At 45.0% G+C, this 24,860-nt stretch overlaps 2 protein-coding genes and 1 non-coding gene across 5 annotated transcripts in view; all 3 read right to left on the bottom strand.

The window, feature by feature from the left end:
• Positions 1 to 15,181, bottom strand: part of LOC126994616 (importin subunit alpha-4-like) — a 29,597-nt gene extending 14,416 nt beyond the window's left edge. For 2 of the 3 annotated variants that reach the window (XR_007749350.1, XM_050853924.1), the window contains exons 1-2: positions 15,050 to 15,181; positions 437 to 641 (exon numbers count right to left, since the gene is read on the bottom strand). Coding sequence is in view for 1 of the 3 variants with exons in the window: in XM_050853924.1 (XP_050709881.1) it covers positions 437 to 641; positions 15,050 to 15,152 (308 nt within the window). In the remaining 2 variants the exon portion in view is untranslated. The remainder of the gene's footprint in view (positions 1 to 436; positions 642 to 15,049) is intronic. The other variant, XR_007749351.1, reaches the window with a different exon arrangement.
• LOC126994615 (uncharacterized) lies at positions 10,486 to 12,470 on the bottom strand. Its single transcript, XM_050853923.1, has 2 exons — positions 11,474 to 12,470; positions 10,486 to 11,078 (listed from the first exon to the last, which is right to left on the bottom strand). Exons 1-2 carry the CDS (start codon positions 12,421 to 12,423, stop codon positions 10,835 to 10,837), a joined length of 1,194 nt encoding a protein of 397 aa, XP_050709880.1. The 5' UTR covers positions 12,424 to 12,470; the 3' UTR covers positions 10,486 to 10,834.
• Positions 15,182 to 17,341: 2,160 nt separating the features above from the next.
• On the bottom strand, positions 17,342 to 17,413 carry Trnaa-cgc (transfer RNA alanine (anticodon CGC)). Its single transcript has one exon. It is a non-coding gene; the product is annotated as a tRNA-Ala (tRNA).
• Between the last annotated feature and the right edge of the window lie 7,447 nt (positions 17,414 to 24,860).

Consider the following 24,860-nt stretch of genomic DNA (forward strand, 5'->3'; position numbering starts at 1 on the left):
GCGCAACATCTGTGGTCATATGCCGGAGAGAGACAGAAGGGGAAGGAATTATAGGAGAAGGGAACAGACCCCAGGAGACGGGACACAACCCCCGATTAATACCTGGTACCCATTCACTGCTGGGTGGACAGGGGCGTAGGGTATCGGAAAAGCCGCCCAAATTTTTCCACTCCACCCGGGAATCGAACCCGGGCTCTCTCGTTTGTGAGGCGAGTGTGCTAACCACTGCACCACGAAGCCCCCCAAGAAGAAGAAGAAGAAGAAAGTGAAGATACAGAGTGGGAAAAATAGAAAGAACATTATAACTTACCTGTTTGTATGAGTATGGAATATATATAAGGAATAGAAGCAGAAGAAAAAGAAGAAAAAGAAGATGAAGTTGAAACTGCAAAAGAGGAAGAGGAAGAAGAAGAAGAAGAAGAAAATCATAGCTTACTTGTCTGTGCCTTCTAAGCATTTCACAAGTATAGGAAGAATGCCAGACTGGATAAGGTCATCTATTGGTGGATTCCTGTCTGACGAGAGCAGCTTGCGGGCCGCCTGCACTGCCGTCAACTGTACCATCTGGTCTTCACTGGCTGCGTTCTCCACAATAAGGGCTAAGTTGGCTGCTGTGAGCTGCTTGTCCACATCATCATCATCTGAAGCAAAATGAGAAACTGACGAGATCAATCTTTATTTAAAAACTCCTTAACCCTGTATAGCAGCGGGGATCATGTTTCTTAATGGTCCCTCCAGGCGAGAAAAATGAGAAAAAATCACCCCTCACACAAACCATTTCATAATATATATCAAAGCATTTGTGATCAGATTATGTAGCATCTATTTTGGGGGTTTATATCATGGCATAAATTTGGCCTGTCACTGCTACAAGGTAAAGCCACAAATTTGGCCCGTCGCTGCTACACGGTAAAGCCACAAATTTGGCCCGTCGCTGCTACACGGTAAAGCCACAAATTTGGCCCGTCGCTGGTACACGGTAAAGCCACAAATTTGGCCCGTCGCTGCTACACGGTAAAGCCACAAATTTGGCACGTCGCTGCTACACGGTAAAGCCACAAATTTGGCCCGTCGCTGCTACACGGTAAAGCCACAAATTTGGCCCGTCACTGCTACACGGTAAAGCCACAAATTTGGCCCGTCACTGCTACACGGTAAAGCCACAAATTTGGCCCGTCGCTGCTACACGGTAAAGCCACAAATTTGGCCCGTCGCTGCTACACGGTAAAGCCACAAATTTGGCCCGTCGCTGCTACACGGTAAAGCCACAAATTTGGCCCGTCGCTGCTACACGGTAAAGCTACAAATTTGGCCCGTCGCTGCTACCAGGTTAAGCATTGACAAAGGAAATTAAAGTACAAAGTTAAAGGTATTCAGAAAGCAAACAGTGTCATCTCAGTGGTAAAATATGACAGGTTGAATACTGTTAGTTAGCGAGGAGCAGATGTGGCAAATAGGCCTTGATTGCTCTGCTGGGGACTGCGTGAGCGAATCTTTCCACAAAACATAATGTGTAATCCAAACAAGCATATCAAGTTAGCAATCCCCACGCTACCACCTGGGATTTTTCAGTCACCGCCGAGTGGCTTAAAACTACCCACATGCTGTCCTGAAGACCACCCATCAACCCGGACTCTAGAGGAAACCGTTCAAGTGAATCAAGAATGAGTTCCGGGGGGCAGCATGAGCCAAGAAAAGATGGCGCCACTATAAACACTTGCCTGCGCCGTGACAGGCTGGGGCCGAACACCATCCAGGCCCATCAAGGAAGCCTACCGGTGCTATACGGGTGATGGACGACGCGGGTTCGAATCCCCACGCTACCACTCGGATTTTTCAGTCACCGCCGAGTGGCTTAAAACTACCCACATGCTGTCCTGAAGACCACCCATCAACCCGGACTCTAGAGGAAGCCGTCCAAGCGAATCAAGAACGAGTTCCGGGGGGCAGCATGAGCCAACGCAAGATGGCGCCACTATAAACACTCGCCTGCGCCAGAACGGGCTGGGCCGACCATCAGGCCCCACCTGGAAGAGGCCTTGGGCCGACCATCAGGCCCCACCGGGAAGATGCCTACCGGCGCAATAGGCAACAACGTAAAAAAAAAAGAAAAAAAAGAAAAAAAAAAGAAAAAAAAAGAGGTATAAATTAAAAAAAAATATATATATATATAAAAAAAACTATGGATTATGCAATGTTATTATACTATAACATATAGATCTTAATCATCATTGCTAGTTGTTTGTAAAATTACGTTCATTCTGTTTAAAATAACAAGTAAAGCGATTTTTATGTTAATATTTTTGGGATATGAGATGCATCGACGGGATCCCCATAAACTTCAACGGTGAAATTTGTTTTGGTTTACGAGTTTGCGACCAAAACTCTGGAACGTATTAAACTCATAAACCGAGGTATGACTTTCAGCGGAGAGATATTTCCCGCACTACCGGCCGGCATAATGGACTGCTGCCGTGTCCCATCTTAAAAATTGTTTTGGTTTACGAGTGTTTTGATGTGTGAGCCAAATTTTGGAACGTTTAAACCCATAAGCCGAGGTATGACTATTTCAGCGGAGAGATATTTCCCGCACTACCGGCCGGCATAATGGACTGCTCCCGTGTCCCATCCTACGCTGCCATTTCCGCTGTCCCTCGCTGCATGCCAAAGCAATTTAAACCAACCAAACCTAATTTAACGTAACTGCAGTTGCCCGGAGCCCCAATGGTTGGATGTCATGACGCCGACGGTAGGTAGACATGACCTGTACATGTCGGAGCAGCTTGAAACTTGGGGCGACAATGCGCGTGAGTCAGGATGGCGAGAATTTTGGAGTAAGTGCAAAACTTGAGCGGGTATATACCGTACAGTAATACCTGGGATTACGAGTGTATTGCTTTACGAGTGTTTTCATTTACGCGCAACACAACTTCACTAAAAATCCCTTGGTGTGGTTTCTGACGCCTAACTATTGCCAAGAGACATCAGGATCTAACTCTTTTAACGATAACTATAAATGAGTTTCGTTATGTGAGCCCAGAAGACAGTTTTGGGGTAGGAAGTTGGGAAATATAATCGGCTGAGTATGACAATCTGGCAATGTTGATGAGTATCTTGTTTAAATGAGTCAAGGATATGTGCTTGGGTTCCCTGTGTTTGCTGCAAGACGAAAGCACTCACAGCGATCAACAATGGCAATGGGTCTCAGGCTGGTGTCACACTGGGCCTTTTTCTTACAATCGCGTTGACGTTGGCGCAGCTGGCAACTCCAACTTTCCTGGGTGTACGTTACTCCCTAGGGGGCTTCGTGGTGCAGTGGTTAGCACACTCCGCTCACAACCGAGAGAGCCAGGTTCGATTCCCCGGCGGAGTGGAAAAATTGTGCGGCTTTTCCGATACCCTACGCCCCTGTCCACCCAGCAGTGAATGGGTACCAGGTCTTAATCGGGGTTGTGTCCGTCTCCTGGGGTCTGTTCCTTCTCCTATAATTCCTTCCCTTCTGTCTCTCTCCAGCATATGACCACAGATGTTGCGCCCACTAAACAAAACTTTCCAACTGTTCCCTTCTCCTATAATTCCTTCCCTTTCTGTCTCTCTCCAGCATATGACCACAGATGTTGCGCCGACTAAACAAAACTTTCCAACTGTTCCCTTCTCCTATAATTCCTTCCCCTTCTGTCTCTCTCCGGCATATGACCACAGATGTTGCGCTGACTAAACCAAACTTTCCAACTATCTACGTCACTCCTCCCAACCAAGGAAGGATGGTTGCCCGTATCCACAATGTAAACAAACCAGTTGCCCTGTATCCACATGGCGCCGGCTGCAAAAGTATGGGCTGCCGTGGTTTGTGGTGTTGTTGCTCAAATTACTGACTTGTTGCTACAGTCAAATGGAAGGAAGAAGCGATTGTGGGTACGATCATGGCTTCATAGACAGGAGGACAGGAGTGTTTACCCGAACCAACAACTTCCTCTTGGTTTGGCCTACGGGCGAACCTGCGACCAGCGAGACGGGAGAGTCGCTCCTTAACCAGTCTGCCGAAGAGGTACCCACAGGGGAGGCTCGCCCATCAGGCAAGTCAACTGCACTACAGGTAAACACATTAACAAGAGGGATGAGGTAGAAACTAAGGTCAGTATTAAAAGACACTTTCGCTACCCACACCAGCTATTTTTAAAGGTCAAACAGGGGGTCACTTGAGTTCTAATGAGTGTTTCTTCAGGTTCATGGTACAGAGGAAGGGTCAAACTACCACCAGGGTCATAAAGGTACTCCTGTAAATGCCCACAACTCCTATGAAAGCCTTGTCAAATATGTGTTCCTGGGCAGCGAAGTGTCTTATAATACGACCCTTAGGACTCTTGTGCAGGGCCATACTGAGTCAGCTGATTGAATGTAAACAGATCACATTCCATAATTTTATCCCTGTTGATGTAGGAGCATTAACCCCTTGGATGCTGATTTCCTACAAGAAGACATCACCAAGCTACAGGAGCAAAACGTGTCTGCTACAATTCAATGAAGAAAAATGTAAAGTCCTGCACCTTGGGAGGAGATATCCAGCACACCAATACCACATGGGAAACACTCCACTATCCACCACAGAGGCAGAGGAAGACCTGGGAGTGTATGTTACCAGGCTACCAGTGAAGGGATACCCAGCACACCAATACCACATGGGAAACACTCCACTATCCACCACAGAGGCAGAGAAAGACCTGGGAGTGTATGTTACCAGGCTACCAGTGAAGGGATATCCAGCACACCAATACCACATGGGAAACACTCCACTATCCACCACAGAGGCGGAGAAAGACATGGGACTATATGTTACCAGGCTACCAGTGAAAGCCAAATCCGTGCCAATCGCAGCGGACGGGTTAATGTTATCATAATCAACGAAATAAGACTTTGTTCGTTACTGGTTACTGATTTGGTAAGGTGCTAGTGTAGGGCCGAGCACACTGTACATAGCTGTAATTTTTATTTTTATTTTTACGTGTATGCCTATAGGACCGGTAGGCTTGCTTGAGGGGCCTGGATGGTAGTTGGCCCCAGCCCGTCATGGCACAGGCAAGTGTTTATAGTGGCGCCATCTTCTCCTGGCTCATGCTGCCCCCCGGAACTCCTTCTTGATTCACTTGGACCGTTTCCTCTAGAGTCCGGGTTGATGGGTGGTCTTCAGGACAGCATGTGGGTAGTTTTAAGCCACTCGGCGGTGACTGAAAAATCCCAGGTGGTAGCGTGGGGATTCGAACCCGCGTCGTCCATCACGCGGTTAATGTGGGTCCAGCACGCTACCACTCAGCCACCGTGTTTCCTCAGTACCAGTTTACATTTTTTTTACAGGGGGAAGAAGAAAACTGGTATATTTAGTAGTGTGTTTCTCCAGTAAAAAATTAATGATGTCCACTCAAACAACTTCTATATGGCATAACATTGATTTTAGCACGATCAATATAATGCTCATTTTTATGCAGTTACTGGCATGGTTGTCATAGACTCTCGATGTTGCTTTTGTAGTGCGGCGACTATGCCTGATGAACAAGCCTCCCATAACCCACTTAACCCGGTAGCAGCGGGGATCATGTTTCTTAATGGTCCCTCCAAGCGAGAAAAATGAGAAAAAATCACCCCTCACACAAACCATTTCATAATATATATCAAAGCATTTGTGATCAGATTATGTATCATCTATTTTGGGGGGTTAAAATCATGGCACAAATTTGGCCCGTCACTGCTACACGGTAAAGCCACAAATTTGGCCCGTCGCTGCTACACGGTAAAGCCACAAATTTGGCCCGTCGCTGCTACACGGTAAAGCCACAAATTTGGCCCGTCACTGCTACACGGTAAAGCCACAAATTTGGCCCGTCGCTGTTACACGGTAAAGCCACAAATTTGGCCCGTTGCTGCTACACGGTAAAGCCACAAATTTGGCCAGTCGCTGTTACACGGTAAAGCCACAAATTTGGCCAGTCGCTGTTACACGGTAAAGCCACAAATTTGGCCCGTTGCTGCTACACGGTAAAGCCACAAATTTGGCCCGTCACTGCTACATGGTAAAACCACAAATTTGGCCCGTCACTGCTACATGGTAAAGCCACAAATTTGGCCAGTCGCTGTTACATGGTAAAGCCACAAATTTGGCCCATTGCTGCTACACGGTAAAGCCACAAATTTGGCCCGTCACTGCTACATGGTAAAGCCACAAGTTTGGCCCGTCGCTGCTACATGGTAAAGCCACAAATTTGGCCCGTCACTGCTACATGGTAAAGCCACAAATTTGGCCCGTCGCTGCTACACGGTAAAGCCACAAATTTGGCCCGTCGCTGCTACACGGTAAAGCCACAAATTTGGCCCGTCGCTGCTACACGGTAAAGCCACAAATCTATGAAAATCCACATACAACCGAAACCGAGCCATTGAAAACTGTACTATTTGAGGGACAACTAGAAAATATAGAAAATAAAACTCCCGGGGCATGACACTCTCACCGGCATCTTGGCAATATAGACTTTATCTTCATGGTAGGAAAAAGCGTCGAGAACAACCGAGACCTCTTCCTTGTCTATGTCGAACTAGCGAAGGCTTTTGACACCATGAACAGAGACATACGAAGAGCACACTCACCATATGTGGATGTGGATGAAGGAGTTCCACACGGTAATGTCAGCCCTCGTAATCACAGGCTGTCTTGTCTCTGAACCCTATGAAGTGTGTTGGTGTCAGGTGAGACGGCGTTCTTGTACCAGGTATATTTTAACATCTATCTTGGCGTCATCCTCAACAATTGTAACGTTAATGTTGAAGCTTTTTTTCTTCAGTTCAAGGGCATAAAAAAAAGGTCGAAATATAGCAATGTTTTGTTTACACATAACTCTATAGCAGCCGTTATGATACAAGTTTATACTGAGGCTGAAGGATACAATCGAGGTGAACTTGCTTCGATATTCATGCCTGTACATTCAAGGTCCACTGTTGTGTATATATATATATATATATATATATATATATATATATATATATATATATATATATATATATATATATATATATATATATATATAACAAGGACATTAACCCGGTAGCAGCAACGGGCCAAATTTGTGGCTTTACCGTGTAGCAGCGACGGGCCAAATTTGTGGCTTTACCGTGTAGCAGCGACGGGCCAAATTTGTGGCTTTACCGTGTAGCAGCGACGGGCCAAATTTGTGGCTTTACCGTGTAGCAGCGACGGGCCAAATTTGTGGCTTTACCGTGTAGCAGCGACGGGCCAAATTTGTGGCTTTACCGTGTAGCAGCGACGGGCCAAATTTGTGGCTTTACCGTGTAGCAGCGACGGGCCAAATTTGTGGCTTTACCGTGTAGCAGCGACGGGCCAAATTTGTGGCTTTACCGTGTAGCAGCAACGGGCCAAATTTGTGGCTTTACCGTGTAGCAGCAACAGGCCAAATTTGTGGCTTTACCGTGTAGCAGCGACGGGCCAAATTTGTGGCTTTACCGTGTAGCAGCGACGGGCCAAATTTGTGGCTTTACCGTGTAGCAGCGACGGGCCAAATTTGTGGCTTTACCGTGTAGCAGCGACAGGTCAAATTTGCACCATGATTTAAACCCCCAAAATAGATGATACATAATCTGATCACAAATGCTTTGATATATATTATGAAATGGTTTGTGTGAGGGGTGATTTTTTCTCATTTTTCTCGCTTGGAGGGACCATTAAGAAACATGATCCCCGCTGCTACCGGGTTAAACAGAGACAGTACTTTCAATCTTAAAAAAAAATTGAATCAGTGGAGTTCCCATCAAACTACAAATTAAAAGCCAGCGCCTACATGTGGCCGTATTTCTTAAGGATAAAGCTGTTTTCAGATGTAATGGACAGGGTCAACCACCTTTCAAACCACTGGGGAGGCGGTGGCTGAGTGGTTAGCGTGCCGGCCTCGCATTCGGAGCACTGTCCATGATGTGGGTTCGAATCCGCCGCAAACAACCTGGGATTTTTCAGTCACTGCCGAGTGGCTTAAACTACCCACATGCTGTCCTGAAGACCACCCATCAACCCGGACTCTAGAGGAAACCGTCCAAGTGAATCAAGGAGTTCTGGGGGGCAGCATGAGCCAAGAGAAGATGGCGCCACTATAAACACTTGCCTGCGCCAGAACGGGCTGGGCCGAACATCAGGCCCCACTGGGAAGAAGCCTACTGGTGTAATAGGCCGCGACGAAAAATAAAAAAAAATAAAATTGCCTCATATTCACTAACATTCACTGAAGAACTGCTATTACAGGCCCCATTATGCCCACAGGATACACTGCATATGAATACGACTGAGAGGATCAACACGATATCTGATCCTTTCAGTATAAATAATTAAGTTTTGGCTGAATATAATACGATCAGGGAGTGCTAATGGTAACCGGGTCTGTACACCTGGTATTCGATATATGCAAGTTCGAAATATGCTAATTCGCTCATATGCGACTCACCTAAATGTGCCAAGTATTCGTTTTATGTGAGAAAAATTCGCTGTTATGTGAGTATCGGCGCTGGTGCGACTGGTTGGTGAGGTATGGTGACACACACGAGGTCGGTGGGTTCAAATGTTTTCCCCCAATTTCCTCGGCTATACTTAACCTTTTCCTCCCTCTGATCCTAAAGTTAATCCTCAGGTAGCTAATTATCAGCTTAAATCTGTACTAATGTGCTTTATTATTGTGAAACGGTGCCGGGATGAATAGTTAGATGGTTCGAAAACGGGTCATGGAACATAGCCCCCTATAGTTAATGGGATGATGGGTTCGATATATGCAAATTCACATTATGCGAGCTTTTGCAGAACGTAACCCTCACATATAAGGAATACCTGGTGTACAGTCATACCTCAGTTTACGAGTTTAATTCGTTCCGTCATTCTGCTCGCAAACCCAAAACTCGTAAACCAAAACAAATTTCCCCATTTAAATTGATGTGCATCCCATATCCCAATAAATATTAACAAAATCCTTTTACATGTTCTTTACACACCGGTCATTTTTCCTACAAACGTTTGAGCTGGGAGGATCCGCGTTCGCCCGTAGGCCAAACCAAGAGCAGGTTGTTGGTTCGGGTAAACACTCCTGTCCTCCTGTCTGTGAAGCCATGATCGTACCCACAATCGCTTCTTCCTTCCACTTGACTGAAGCAAACCACAGCAGCCCATATTTTTGAAGCCGGCGCCATGTGGATACAGGGCAACTGGTTTGTTTACATTGTGGATATGGGCAACTAACCTTGGTTGGGAGTGACGTAGAGAGTTGGAAAGTTTTGTTAAATTGCTTTGGCATGCAGTGTGGTACAGCGGGAATGTGCAGCGTAGGATGGGACACGCCGGCGGCAGTCCATTATGCCGGCCGGTAGTGCAGGAAATATCTCTCCGCTGAAATAGTCATACCTCGCCTTATGGGTTTAATCCGTTCCAGAATTTTGCTCGCACATCAAAACGCTCGTAAACCAAAACAATTTTTAGGATGGGACACGCCGGCAGCAGTCCATTATGCCGGCCGGTAGTGCAGGAAATATCTCTCCGCTGAAATAGTCATACCTCGCCTTATGGGTTTAATCTGTTCCACAATTTTGCTCACACATCAAAACACTCGTAAACCAAAACAAATTTCACCGTTGAAGTTAATAGGAATTCCAATCATGCATCTCATACCCCAAAAAATATTAACATAAAAATCATTTTACATGTTATTTTAAACAGAATGAAAGTAATTTTACAAACAACTAGCAATGATGATTCATATTTATATAATTCAGTATAATAGGGGTATATAGGGGTTCGAATCCCCACGCTACCACCTGGGATTTTTCAGTCACCGCCGAGTGGCTTAAAACTACCCACATGCTGTCCTGAAGACCACCCATCAACCCGGACTCTAGAGGAAACCGTCCAAGTGAATCAAGAAGTTCCGGGGGGCAGCATGAGCCAAGAGAAGATGGCGCCACTATAAACACTTGCCTGCGCCATGACGGGCTGGGGTCAAACACCATCCAGGCCCCTCAAGCAAGCCTACCGGCCCTATAGGGGGGGGAAGCAACGTCCATAATTTGAGTAACAGCAGAACAAGCCACCAAGCCACAACAGCCCTTACTTTTCGAAACGGCGCCATTAAGAGAGGATTGAGAGAGGGAAGAAAGTTGGAAAGTTTGGTTTAGTCGGCGCAACATCTGTGGTCATATGCCGGAGAGAGAGACAGGAGGGGAAGGAATTATAGGAGAAGGGAACAGACCCCAGGAGACGGAACACAACCCCCGATTAATACCTGGTACCCATTCACTGCTGGGTGGACAGGGGCGTAGGGTATCGGAAAAGCCGCCCAAATTTTTCCACTCCGCCCGATATAACCTTGATTAACCCCTTGACTGCGAATTTCCTACAGTAAGACCTCACCAAGCTGCAGGAGTGGAACAAAAAGTGGCTGCTACAATTCAGTGATGAAAAATGTGAAGTTCCGCACCTTGGGAGGGGATACCCAGCACACCAATACCACATGGGAAACACTCCACTATCCACCACAGAGGCAGAGAAAGACCTGGGAGTGTATGTTACCAGGCTACCAGTGAAGGGATATCCAGCACACCAATACCACATGGGAAACACTCCACTATCCACCACAGAGGCAGAGAAAGACCTGGGAGTGTATGTTACCAGGCTACCAGTGAAGGGATATCCAGCACACCAATACCACATGGGAAACACTCCACTATCCACCACAGAGGCAGAGAAAGACCTGGGAGTGTATGTTACCAGGATACCAGTGAAGGGATATCCAGCACACCAATATCATATGGGAAACACTCCACTATCCACCACAGAGGCAGAGAAAGACCTGGGAGTGTATGTTACCAGGCTACCAGTGAAGGGATATCCAGCACACCAATACCACATGGGAAACACTCCACTATCCACCACAGAGGCAGAGAAAGACCTGGGAGTGTATGTTACCAGGCTACCAGTGAAGGGATATCCAGCACACCAATACCACATGGGAAACACTCCACTATCCACCACAGAGGCAGAGAAAGACCTGGGATGTATGTTACCAGGCTACCAGTGAAGGGATATCCAGCACACCAATACCACATGGGAAACACTCCACTATCCACCACAGAGGCAGAGAAAGACCTGGGAGTGTATGTTACCAGGCTACCAGTGAAGGGATATCCAGCACACCAATACCACATGGGAAACACTCCACTATCCACCACAGAGGCAGAGAAAGACCTGGGAGTGTATGTTACCAGGCTACCAGTGAAGGGATATCCAGCACACCAATATCATATGGGAAACACTCCACTATCCACCACAGAGGCAGAGAAAGACCTGGGAGTGTATGTTACCAGGCTACCAGTGAAGGGATATCCAGCACACCAATATCATATGGGAAACACTCCACTATCCACCACAGAGGCAGAGAAAGACCTGGGAGTGTATGTTACCAGGCTACCAGTGAAGGGATATCCAGCACACCAATACCACATGGGAAACACTCCACTATCCACCACAGAGGCAGAGAAAGACCTGGGAGTGTATGTTACCAGGCTACCAGTGAAGGGATATCCAGCACACCAATACCACATGGGAAACACTCCACTATCCACCACAGAGGCAGAGAAAGACCTGGGAGTGTATGTTACCAGGCTACCAGTGAAGGGATATCCAGCACACCAATACCACATGGGAAACACTCCACTATCCACCACAGAGGCAGAGAAAGACCTGGGAGTGTATGTTACCAGGCTACCAGTGAAGGGATATCCAGCACACCAATACCACATGGGAAACACTCCACTATCCACCACAGAGGCAGAGAAAGACCTGGGAGTGTATGTTACCAGGCTACCAGTGAAGGGATATCCAGCACACCAATACCACATGGGAAACACTCCACTATCCACCACAGAGGCAGAGAAAGACCTGGGAGTGTATGTTACCAGGCTACCAGTGAAGGGATATCCAGCACACCAATACCACATGGGAAACACTCCACTATCCACCACAGAGGCAGAGAAAGACCTGGGAGTGTATGTTACCAGGCTACCAGTGAAGGGATATCCAGCACACCAATACCACATGGGAAACACTCCACTATCCACCACAGAGGCAGAGAAAGACCTGGGAGTGTATGTTACCAGGCTACCAGTGAAGGGATATCCAGCACACCAATACCACATGGGAAACACTCCACTATCCACCACAGAGGCAGAGAAAGACCTGGGAGTGTATGTTACCAGGCTACCAGTGAAGGGATATCCAGCACACCAATACCACATGGGAAACACTCCACTATCCACCACAGAGGCAGAGAAAGTCCTGGGAGTGTATGTTACCAGGCTACCAGTGAAGGGATATCCAGCACACCAATACCACATGGGAAACACTCCACTATCCACCACAGAGGCAGAGAAAGACCTGGGAGTGTATGTAAAAAAAAAAAAAAAAAAAAAAAAGATATTATCCTTGTCAGTTATTTCTAATGGTATATTCAAGGAATGTTATTATCATAAATTACTGTGTGTGTATGCATCTTGTGTTTATTTATTTATTTACATGTTTATTTATAAAACCACATGCAAGAATTGTTCATTTTCATTTGGTCAGAGCACTACATTTGGATTGCAGGATAGACTTTTTACACCATTTACTTGAAAGAGCAACGTACCATTTTAGTTAGAGAATATTAAATTTTCTTACTTTTCTTTTCGAAGGATTCTTGTTTATACATTATATGGCAAAGTCACTATTTCTTTCAATAATTTTTTTGTAATAAATCATGAAAATTAAATATGATCATAAATTTCCTTGTTTTTACTTTCATTGTCCTACAAGATGTTTTCTTTTTCAATTCTGATGCAGTGTAACTCAATAAAGATGATACATATATATTTTTTTTAATATTTTTGCAGTGGGTCCAAATGGAGTCACGGCTCCACTAGTGTGAGTCAATTTGGGCGCTAACGTTTAAGGGTTAAGTGCAGGCAGTGGAAATGAGTTATTTGAGGAGTGCTTGTGGTGTGAGTAGAATGGATGGAATGAGTAATGAAAGTGTGTACGAGCGTTTTGGAATGTGTCTCGGGGGTGAAGGGAAGAAGTGAAGCGACAGACTTTAAAGTGGTTTGGCCACATGGAGCGAATGGAGGAGAGTAAGATGACCAGGAGGGTGTATGTGAGTGAGATAGAGGGAGGGAATGCTAGAGGACGACCTCCAGTGAAATGGAGGGATAGGGTGCAGGAGTACGATAGGGAGAGGGGGGAAAGATCCTTGAGAAACTCTGAGCAGGCAAGGAGGGAGTGTCTGGATAGAGAACGTTGGAAGCTCTTCTACCGTGGCCATCCCCTGGTGGGAGCTCCTCGGAAAAGTCTGGAAAGTTTGGTTTAGTGGGCGCAACATCTGTGGTCATATGCCGGAGAGAGACAGAAGGGGAAGGAATTATAGGAGAAGGGAACAGTTGTAAAGTTTGGTTTAGTCGGCGCAACATCTGTGGTCATTTGCCGGAGAGAGACAGAGGGGGAAGGAATTATAGGAGAAGGGAACAGACCCCAGGAGACGGGACACAACCCCCGATTAATACCTGGTACCCATTCACTGCTGGGTGGACAGGGGCGTATGATCGGAAAAGCTACCCAAATTTTTCCACTCCGCCTGGGAATCGAACCTGGGTGTGCTAACCACTGCACCATGAAGCCCCCAGGAGCAGGCATCGATGAAATGAATGCTAATGTTGAACAAACAACTAAAAACTGTAGGAAAATGTTTAACCCCGAAGATAACCTTTAAATGCATCTTATACAAAAAGTAAAGGCTAAGTTTGGGGTATACAACAAAGCTGCAAATGGCCTCAGTACTCATCTCTGTCACATTGGCCCCAGAGCTTGTGTTGCCCATATTTCCTCGGGACACAAGGCCAGTGTGACAACCAAGTTACAGCTGTTTACCTCCCCATGTCTCCCAAGGTACAGGTAACTCTCGATTTACGCGAGTTTGGTTTACGTGTTTTTGAAATAACGCGTGGTCCAAAATCCAAATAAATGTTTAATTTACATGTTTTTTTTCACTTATACGCGATATTTTATGGAGTGTCCACCAGATGTCTCACGCAACTGGACTCACACGGCCACACAGCTGAGCTCAGTTCTTCCCGCGCGCCACTTGAACAACAATACAGTACCCACGCTACTCAACAACAACAACAACACCCTCGCTGCTGTGCTACCACGAGGGGAAGGACAGCCAGAGGAGGAACCATGAGAGGGAGAGGAGTCAGAGTGATACAGTAGGCAATAAAGGTACAAACCTACCTCTTGTTGGATTTACATTGTTTATGATTTACGCAATGACCTCTTCAAGGACACAATACTCGCGTAAATCGAGAGTTACCTGTACTCATATATCAACCAGCCTGAAAGGAAGGAAGAAGAGCTGGGTGGGTTGCACATTGATTCAAACCCAAGCCCATGGATTCGTAGCAGGGCAGGTTAACTAAAGTACCATGGAGGCTCTTATAAAAGTGTCTTTTATATACCAAAAATTTATGTGTATTAGTATTATAACAGGAGAATAAGGTAGTTGAAATTCTATTGGCCTTTATTTCCTCAGTGACCCCATGTAGGCAGGTGGCTGAGTGGTAGCGTGCTGGGCCCACATTCACCGCGTGATGGACGACGCGGGCTCGAATCCCCACGTTACCACCTGGGATTTTTCAGTCACCGCCGAGTGGCTTAAAACTACCCACATGCTGTCCTGAAGACCACCCATCAACCCGGACTCTAGAGGAAACGGTCCAAGTGAATCAAGAAGGAGTTCCAGGGGGCAGCATGAGCCAAGAGAAGATGGCGCCACTATAAACACTTGCCTGCGCCATGACGGGCTGGGGCCAAATACCATCCAGGCCCCTCAAGCAAGCCTACCGGTGCTATATGCATAGATGTAAAAAAAAAAAAAAAAAAAAAAAAAAATAATAATAATAATAATAATAGTTTACATATATCAACACCCACCTGTTGTAGAGTCTATGGTTGGTACATTTCTTCGTTTTAAGAAAGTTTCCTCTCGTTTGTTCTTTCTAAGTTCAACTGTGACTTCTGTTCTTCTTCTTCGCATTTCCTGAGGAATAAATTAAAGTGCATTAAAATTTAATTGCCACATACATTTCAGAGGAAGAACTTTTCACACAAGCATATGTAAAAAAAGTTTAAAATCAAGTGAGAAGTTGGAAAGTTTGGTTTAGTCGGCGCAACATCTGTGGTCATATGCCGGAGAGAGACAGAAGGGGAAGGAATTATAGGAGAAGGGAAGAGTTGGAAAGTTTGGTTTAGTCGGCGCAACATCTGTGGTCATATGCCGGAGAGAGACAGAAGGGGAAGGAATTATAGGAGAAGGGAACAGTTGGAAAGTTTGGTTTAGTCGGTGCAACATCTGTGGTCATATGCCGGAGAGAGACAGGAGGGGAAGGAATTATAGGAGAAGGGAACAGTTGTAAAGTTTGGTTTAGTCGGCGCAACATCTGTGGTCATATGCCGGAGAGAGACAGAAGGGGAAGAAATTATAGGAGAAGGGAACAGACCCCAGGAGACGGGACACAACCCCCAATTAATACCTGGTACCCATTCACTGCTGGGTGGACAGGGGCGTAGGGTATCGGAAAAGCCGCCCAAATTTTTCCACTCCGCCCGGGAACCGAACCCGGGCTCTCTCGGTTGTAAGCTGAGTGTGCTAACCACTGCACCACGAAGCCCCTTAAAATCAAATGATAACTAAATTTGCCTCAATCAAGGAAGTAATACTCTTTGTGTAAACTGTAAAGCCACATCATCTAAACAAACTCTAGTCTTACATACTTCATGCCCTAAACTATAATGTCATACCATAATTAACCCAAGAAAATTTAATAAAAAGCTTAACATCACCTGTGACAACAATATATGAAGGATTTACATGGAGAAAAAGTTCAGAGTGCACTGTGAACTATGATGAAGGAAAGCAGTGTCCTTAACCCGGTAGCAGCAGGGATCATGTTTCTTAATGGTCCCTCCAAGCGAGAAAAATGAGAAAAAATCACCCCTCACACAAACCATTTCATAATATATATCAAAGCATTTGTGATCAGATTATGTATCATCTATTTTGGGGGTTTATATCATGGCACAAATTTGGCCCGTCGCTGCTACACGGTAAAGCCACAAATTTGGCCCGTCGCTGCTACACGGTAAAGCCACAAATTTGGCCCGTCGCTGCTACTGGGCTAACAAATCAGACAGCCAAATATGGAACAAATGGCGCACATAATGTTGGTGTGGGGCAGCGGTAAAACATAACGCAGCGCAGGGACGGGACAAGGCAGAGGCAGTCCAGTATATGTGGGACGGTGTTGCGAGAAATACCTCCTCGCAGAAATAAATCACTCTGCCATTCAATACGCATGCACACTGGAGGGATACCTTGCGGGAAAACGTTAATTTGCCTAGTTTTGCTCTAGTTTGTCCACTTGTGATCTTTGTGAGCGGTTAGTGAAATACAGAAACAGTAAGCAAGTTGAACCTCTCTGTGAGCTATTTTGCGGCTGCGTTGTCGGGCAGCGGTGAGTGCACAACAGGCATTTGAAAAGTCAGTCATTTGGTGATTTCTGGACAAAAATACTTTCTCCATGATAAACAGCATTATATTTTGTCCAGAAATAAGCAGTTAGGGTAGGCGGTGGCTGAGTGGTAGCGTGCTGGGTCCACATTCACCGCGTGATGGACGACGCGGGTTCGAATCCCCACGCTACCACCTGGGATTTTTCAGTCACCGCCGAGTGGCTTAAACTACCCACATGCTGTCCTGAAGACCACCCATCAACCCGGACTCTAGAGGAAACCGTCCAAGCAAATCAAGAAGGAGTTCCGGGGGGCAGCATGAGCCAGGAGAAGATGGCGCCACTATAAACACTTGCCTGCGCCATGACGGGCTGGGGCCAACCATCAGGCCCCATCAAGAAAGCCTACCGGTGCAATACACTAAAACGTAAATAAAAAAAATATAAAAAGTCACGTAGAAGTATGTTAAATGATGCTGTGGTGGAGAAGGAAAGTTATAAAGAGGCAGGTGATAGGAATGGAAGGAAAAAAGTTGGAAAGTTTGGTTTAGTCGCCGCAACATCTGTGGTCATATGCCGGAGAGAGACAGAAGGGGAAGGAATTATAGGAGAAGGGAACTGACCCCAGGAGACGGGACACAACCCCCGATTAATACCTGGTACACTGCTGGGTGGACAGGGGTGTAGGGTATCGGAAAAGCCGCCCAAATTTTTCCACTCCACCCGGGAATCGAACCCGGGCTCTCTCGGTTGCGAGCTGAGTGTGCTAACCACTGCACCACGAAGCCCCCTGCCACTACTTAGTATGTCAGTAAATGTGATAAATGAGATAACCTACACCCTTGTATGTCGGTAAATGTGATAAATGAGATAACCTACACCCTTGTATGTCGGTAAATGTGATAAATGAGATAACCTACACACTTGTATGTCTGTAAATGTGATAAATGAGATAACCTACACCCTTGTATGTCTGTAAATGTGATAAATGAGATAACCTACACCCTTGTATGTCGGTAAATGTGATAAATGAGATAACCTACACCCTTGTATGTCGGTAAATGTGATAAATGAGATAACCTACACCCTTGTATGTCGGTAAATGTGATAAATGAGATAACCTACACCCTTGTATGTCGGTAAATGTGATAAATGAGATAACCTATACCCCTTGTATGTCGGTAAATGTGATAAATGAGATAACCTACACCCTTGTATGTCGGTAAATGTGATAAATGAGATAACCTACACCCTTGTATGTCGGTAAATGTGATAAATGAGATAACCTACACCCTTGTATGTCGGTAAATGTGATAAATGAGATAACCTATACCCTTGTATGTCGGTAAATGTGATAAATGAGATAACCTACACCCTTGTATGTCGGTAAATGTGATAAATGAGATAACCTACACCCTTGTATGTCGGTAAATGTGATAAATGAGATAACCTACACCCTTGTATGTCGGTAAATGTGATAAATGAGATAACCTACACCCTTGTATGTCGGTAAATGTGATAAATGAGATAACCTGCATAACGTGACTTCGCATATATCGAATCTATCATCCCATCCCATTAACTATAGGGGGTTACATTCTACGACCCATTTTCGAACCCTCTAACTATTCATTCTGGCACCATTTCACAATAAAAAGCACTTAAGCAACAACAAAGCACATTGATTGCTTACAGGGAGACACACCCAAAGTCTACGATGTAACCTGATAATTAGCTACCTGAGGATTAACTTTAGGATCAGAGGAAGGAAAAGGTTAATTATAGGCGAGGAAAGTGCGGGAAAACATTAGTGGGAGTCGGACACCATACCTCACTCAAACTCACATAACAGCGAATTTTTCCCGCATAAAACGAACACTTGGCACATTGAGGTTAGTCGCATATGAGCGAATTCGCTAACCATTTAATCCCCTAACCATTTAATGATGTCTAAGTTTTATGTTGAGGTTGCATAGTTTTGATCGTTACCAATGGCGGTGATCAACGCTATAGTTTTCCACGTGAAACTGGCATATGGGGTAGAGCCGGCTGCAGATGAAGCGAGAGGTGTTGAGAGTGTGTGGCAAGGTGCGGGGCTAGGCTAACCCCGCAGCCGCCACTACCCCATCGGCCAGTTTGACGTGGAAATACTACGGCGGCGATAACAGCCATTGCTAACGATCAAAACGAACAAAACGACTGTGAAAGGGGACCCAAGAATACTAACTCATCACTGCCCAGGACATTAATACATCATGACCTGCCACTGCAAAGGATGGTACAGTAACCTATCCGCACTGAGGATGGTAGCCTATCATCACTAAGGATAGGAACCAGGGCATATGAAGATTAGACTAGCCTCCTTCACCACCACTAACAACAGCTGGACAGTGTTAGTGTATCATATATATTTATCATAAACACCTCTAGGGATGGTAAGCAATCACCACTGGGGGTAGTAACCAGACATGGGGTAATCGTATTCTGTGACCGTAATGAAGTACAATTGATTACAGTTTTTCAGGAAATCGAAATTGATTACCCTCTTATTTTTTTAAGTAATCGTAATCGAATATATAAAAAATGTAATCGTATCCATGATTACTTTTGGGATCACATTGGCATAGTTTTAGTTAACCCTCTCGCGCACCGTAAGTTTCCAGTAAATTTCCCTTCCACTCACCATGCATTTCTCAGACCCGACCGGCCTTTCCTTGCCGCCGCGATACTCTACATTCCCAGACGTATTTGACCCTCACAGATATATCACTAACCGTCCCTCTCCTTCCTTTTCCCTTCCTTTTATTTACTGTATGGAAAGGGTTAGTCCTCTTCTAAACCTCTTAATCCTCTTTCATTTCCTCTTAATCCTCCTCTAAACCTCTTAGGAGCAAATATTAATCCTATTCCATTTCCTCCATATTGTGATGCCTAAGTTAGTCCTCTTCTAAACCTCTTAATCCTCTTTCATTTCCTCTTAATGGTTAGGTTTTCCCTGTAAGACTCAATGGTTAGGTTTTCCCTGTAAGACTCAATGGTTAGGTTTTCCCTGTAAGACTCAATGGTTAGGTTTTCCCTGTAAGACTCAATGGTTAGGTTTTCCCTGCAAGACTCAATGGTTAGGTTTTCCCTGTAAGACTCAATGGTTAGGTTTTCCCTGTAAGACTCAATGGTTAGGTTTTCCCTGCAAGACTCAATGGTTAGGTTTTCCCTGTAAGACTCAATGGTTAGGTTTTCCCTGTAAGACTCAATGGTTAGGTTTTCCCTGTAAGACTCAATGGTTAGGTTTTCCCTGTAAGACTCAATGGTTAGTTTTACACTGAAAGACTCAATGGTTAGGTTTTCCCTGTAAGACTCAATGGTTAGGTTTTCCCTGCAAGACTCAATGGTTAGGTTTTCCCTGTAAGACACAACCAAACTATTTAACCCTCTCGCGCACCGTAAGTTTCCAATAAGCTTCTCTTCCACTCACCATGCATTTCTCAAGCCCGAACGTCCTTTTCTTGCCGCCGCGATACTCTACATTCCCGGACGTATTTTACCCTCACAGACATATCGTACCCTAATAAATTTGGTATCAATGGCTTAAAAGTGTAATCGTAACCGTGATTACTTCTGCGATTACATTAGCAACGTTTTAGTTAATAGTTTCTGGTACAGCAAGTGTACCCTAAATATCTATAGTAATTCAACCAATGCTGCCCTTCACTACGGCCGGGCCCAAACAGTGCCCCGCGCCGTATCCAGGATCACTGCGCGCCAAATTTAAAATGTCGATATTGAATATAACAAGTTTTCAGCCATAAACTCAATAAACTCAACATAATCTTGTATCATATATGAAAACATGCAGAATTAAATGGTGCACATAAAGAAACAAATTAATTGACAATTTTGAGATGTAAACATAAATAAACAGAGATGAAATAACTCGTATACAGGTAACTCTCGATTTACGCGCGTTTGGTTTACGCGTTTTTGAAATAACGCGTGGTCCAAAATCCAAATAAATGTTTAATTTACACGTTTTTTTCACTTATATGCGATATTTTATGGAGTGGCCACCAGATGTCTCACGCAACTGGACTCACACGGCGCCGCGGCCACACAGCTGAGCTCAGTTCTTCCCACGCGCCACTTGAACAACAATACAGTACCCCCACAACAACAACACCCTCGCTGTTGTGCTACCACGAGGGGAAGGGCAGCCAGAGGAGGAACCACGAGAGGGAGAGGAGTCAGAGTGATACAGTAGGCAATAAAGGTACAAACACACCTCTTGTTTGATTTACATTGTTAATGATTTACGCAATGACCTCTTCAAGGACACAACACTCACGTAAATCGAGAGTTACTTGTACTGGATAAAGCAAGCCAGTACACAGTGAGCCACGTTGGTCTGCACTCAGTTCAGCAAATGGTTCCAAGATTCTCCGAGGCAGCACTAATAGTCTACTGGCTAAGCTACTGCCTGCTATGTTCTTATTTAAAAAAGGAGTAAAAAGTGTACAAAATAAAGCTATCTTTTATCACTTGAGTCCTCCCTTCCCCTTTTCAAAAATACGGCTTTATATGAATTTTATCTCATTCCTCTACCTCATTATGTGGCCATTAACTGTGAGGCAAAGGGTATCTCATATTGTCCACCACTTGCATTACAGAGGTGACAGCACAGGACACAGGGAAGGCTTAACCCCTACAACACGAGGACGTGTATACTGTGTCCCTGCGTGCCCCGTAACACATCCCAGGACTGGCTCGCTTTAACCAATATACAAGTTATTTTATCTCTATATTTTTGCTTACATCTCAAAATTATCAATTAATTTATGTTTCTTTATGTGCACCATTTAATTCTGCATGTTTTCTTATATAATACATGATGATTGTGTTGAGTTTATGGCTGAAAACTTGTTATATTTAATAGCAACATTTGAAATTTGGCGCACGGCGATCCTGGATACGGCGCGGCGTGCTGTTTTGGCCCGGCCGTAGTGAGTTTCTTTATGTGCACCATTTAATGGACCGCATTGGCTATACAGGCATATGGCCACTCAACTCCAAGCTGTACTTTCCATAGATTTCAAGTTATAGAATAGTGTGTGTCTGAAGCTGTCTCCGAGATACATACACGGCCATGGTGCCGCCATCGCTCCAAGCCGATGATATTGCACACGCTTCGCTCCTGCCCGATTTCAGTTTTTCTCCAGGTCAAATAGTAGTGTCAGGAAATCGTGTCGAGGTAATAAGGGAGCGGTCGTAGGCTCGGAGCGGTGACTCTGCCAAGGCCTTGTATCCTGGAGGCAGCCTCAGATGCACTCTAGTACATAACTTGAATTCTATGGAAAGTACTGCTTTGACAGTTCACCAAGTGGCCACGTGTGGGGCTGCCTGTATAGCCAATACGATCCATTCTGCATGTTTTCATATATAATACATGATGATTATGTTGAGTGTATGGCTGAAAACTTGTTATATTCAATAGCAACATTTGAAATTTGGCGCGCGTGGCGATCCCGGATATGGCACGGGGCGCTGTTTTGGCCCGGCCGTAGTAGTGCAGGACCCACTTGGAAAAAAGTGGCATATTTAGGGAGTTCGTTTGCGCAACAATTCGTATACCTGAAACCTATTTTTTTTACCTAGAGGGGACCCATGGGCATAGGAAACAGCCGGTTGTCACCCTGTGGAGGTGTGCATAACTATACTACGGCTGATTTTGTTGTCTTGGCCAGGCGGTCGATTCGCGATATTTCTCGATTCATATTTTCTACTCTAGAGAGACAATTATTTGATGTAGATAACTATATTTGGTACCAAATTGACCAGAATTACATGCTGCATGCTACTATATATCAAAAATGACATTTACGGGCACTTTTTACGAACCAGGAAGAAAAAACTCAAAATTTTCACCCAAAAATCATTTTAGTTTCAGATTTCCGAAGACACATTTTCCCTCAGATCTCACCCAGTATCTTCTCTATGTGGTAGAAACATGCACTAAAATCATCCCCAGTTATTGCGCTTTAAAATAATACCAAACAAGTGTATCTCAACTCAATACAATGTGCACTAGCATGCAAATATGTAACATTACCCCCTAATTTTTAGACGATGACATGATATTTCTCGTATTGTAATATTTCTCCTAGCGGGAGTAATATCGGGTCCAGGTAGCTATATTTTGGTACCAAACGGACCAGAATCACCTTAATAATGAGAAAACTCATTACTGTTGCAAAACAAGTCTAATTTTTTTTTTTTACACCAAAAATACTTGAATTTCAGATTTGGCGAGACAGAGAGTGCCAATATTGTTCCGCTCTGATCGCAAACATAGAGTACCTTCATATTGAAATGATGAACATGAATACTATGTAGCTGATGTGTTTCAAAAATAATTATTAATATTAATAAGGGAACACAAAGATGAAACATAACAATGTAAACTTATCATTGCTATCTGATTCCAACATTGACGGAAATGTGCTAAATATAAAGATTCGCGTGTTAGTTTTTTTTATATCTGAAATATACAAAGCCGGAGTTAGACCCAAATCAAAATCATTAGGTGACAGTGGTTCCAAGAGAATTAGAAGGGATGAAAACGACGTCCGAAAGCTGGAAGAGCAGATACAACGCTTTAACCCCTTCAACCGTGAAGGTGAAGAATTGGTCTGCATATCTACTAATGACGTGGCTGGCGCCGATATCACAGAAGACCTGTTGGGGGCTACACAACGCGGAGAAGAGCAGCTTGCTGGCCTCTTGGAGAAGCGATTACTCCCAGGTGCCACACTGAGTATTCACGATCCTATCACCAAGAACAAGTCAAAAACTTTTGAGAGTTTGAATACAGTCGAGGTGTCCAGTGCTGGAGGAAGAAGCAAAACAATCAAGGCAGACAGGGACTTGTTTCGTAAACTCCTAAGTGCTGCTAGCAGTGGACGCGAAATAGACCTGAAAGGTTTATTGCAGCATGAATTGTCTCCAGTTCCATTGGCAATTGCCACGACAGATTACACCTTGCGATCTACAGAGAAGGCCTCACTTTTCCACTTGCTTGTTGACAGCCATGCTCAAGGCAGACTTCCTGAAACAGATCAAGCAACCTGTGTGATAGTAGATGGAATGGCTGCAGTACAAGCATTGGGGAAGCCCTCAAATGCATCGACCTTTGGGGATTTTGCTGACTGCTTTTGCGATCGAGTTTTCTCCAATATTCGAGGTAGTCAGACAAGACTGGACATTGTTTTTGATGAGTACCGCAACAAATCCATCAAGGCTGACACCAGGGCAAGCAGGTCTGCAAAACGAAGGAACATTAGGCGAATCATTGATGGACGTGCTGTACGTTTACCTGCTGTTTGGCAAACATTCATCTCGCTGCAGGAAAACAAAACAAATCTGATTGACTTCCTACGAGAGCAAATCCTCCTCAAAGCGCGGACCCTACCTGCAAACTGCGAAGTGGTGGTGTCTGGCAGTGACAGATTCCCTGCTGTCTCTTCACTTGGGCGAGCGGTTAACCACTTAGACTCGACGCACGAAGAGGCCGACACAAAAATAATACTCCACTGTGCAGATGCGAAAGCGCAACAGTTCCACAGAGTCATAGTGTGTTCCAGAGACACCGATGTTCTCCTGCTGCTCCTTCATCACGAGACAGCTGAAGAGGTGTGGTTGCGTGCTGGTACTGCAAAGGAGAAGATCTATGTTCCAGTGCATACTGTGCGACAGACTTTGGACCCTGAAGTGAGAAACAACTTGCTGGCTTACCATTCTTTGACGGGCTCAGACACCACAAGTCAATTTTCTGGTCATGGGAAGCGCTCTACTTGGAAAACTTACGTGAAGTACCCAGAACTACTGAAAGACCTTGGTAGAAGCGACACTGTACAAATGCGTGATATAGAAATGTTTGTCATCAAAATTTACAACTCGGCATCCAAGGCAACTTCTGTCAATGACCTCCGGGTGGAAATGTTCCATCGAACAAACGACCCTGAAAAGCTTCCACCAACTAAAGACTCGCTGTCTCTCCATATTATGCGTAGTAACTACCAAGCATTGATTTGGTACAAGGCAGATGAACCAAAACCAGATATCCCACAACCTGAAGACTGTGGTTGGAAAGTTGACAGCACTGGATTATCTCTGCGCCCACAGCTCATGACACTTCCACCGGTTCCAACAGCCTGCATAGAACTTGTGACTTGCGGTTGCAAAAC

Source organism: Eriocheir sinensis, unplaced genomic scaffold, assembly GCF_024679095.1.
Source record: "Eriocheir sinensis breed Jianghai 21 unplaced genomic scaffold, ASM2467909v1 Scaffold833, whole genome shotgun sequence".
Lineage (NCBI taxonomy): Eukaryota > Metazoa > Arthropoda > Malacostraca > Decapoda > Varunidae > Eriocheir > Eriocheir sinensis.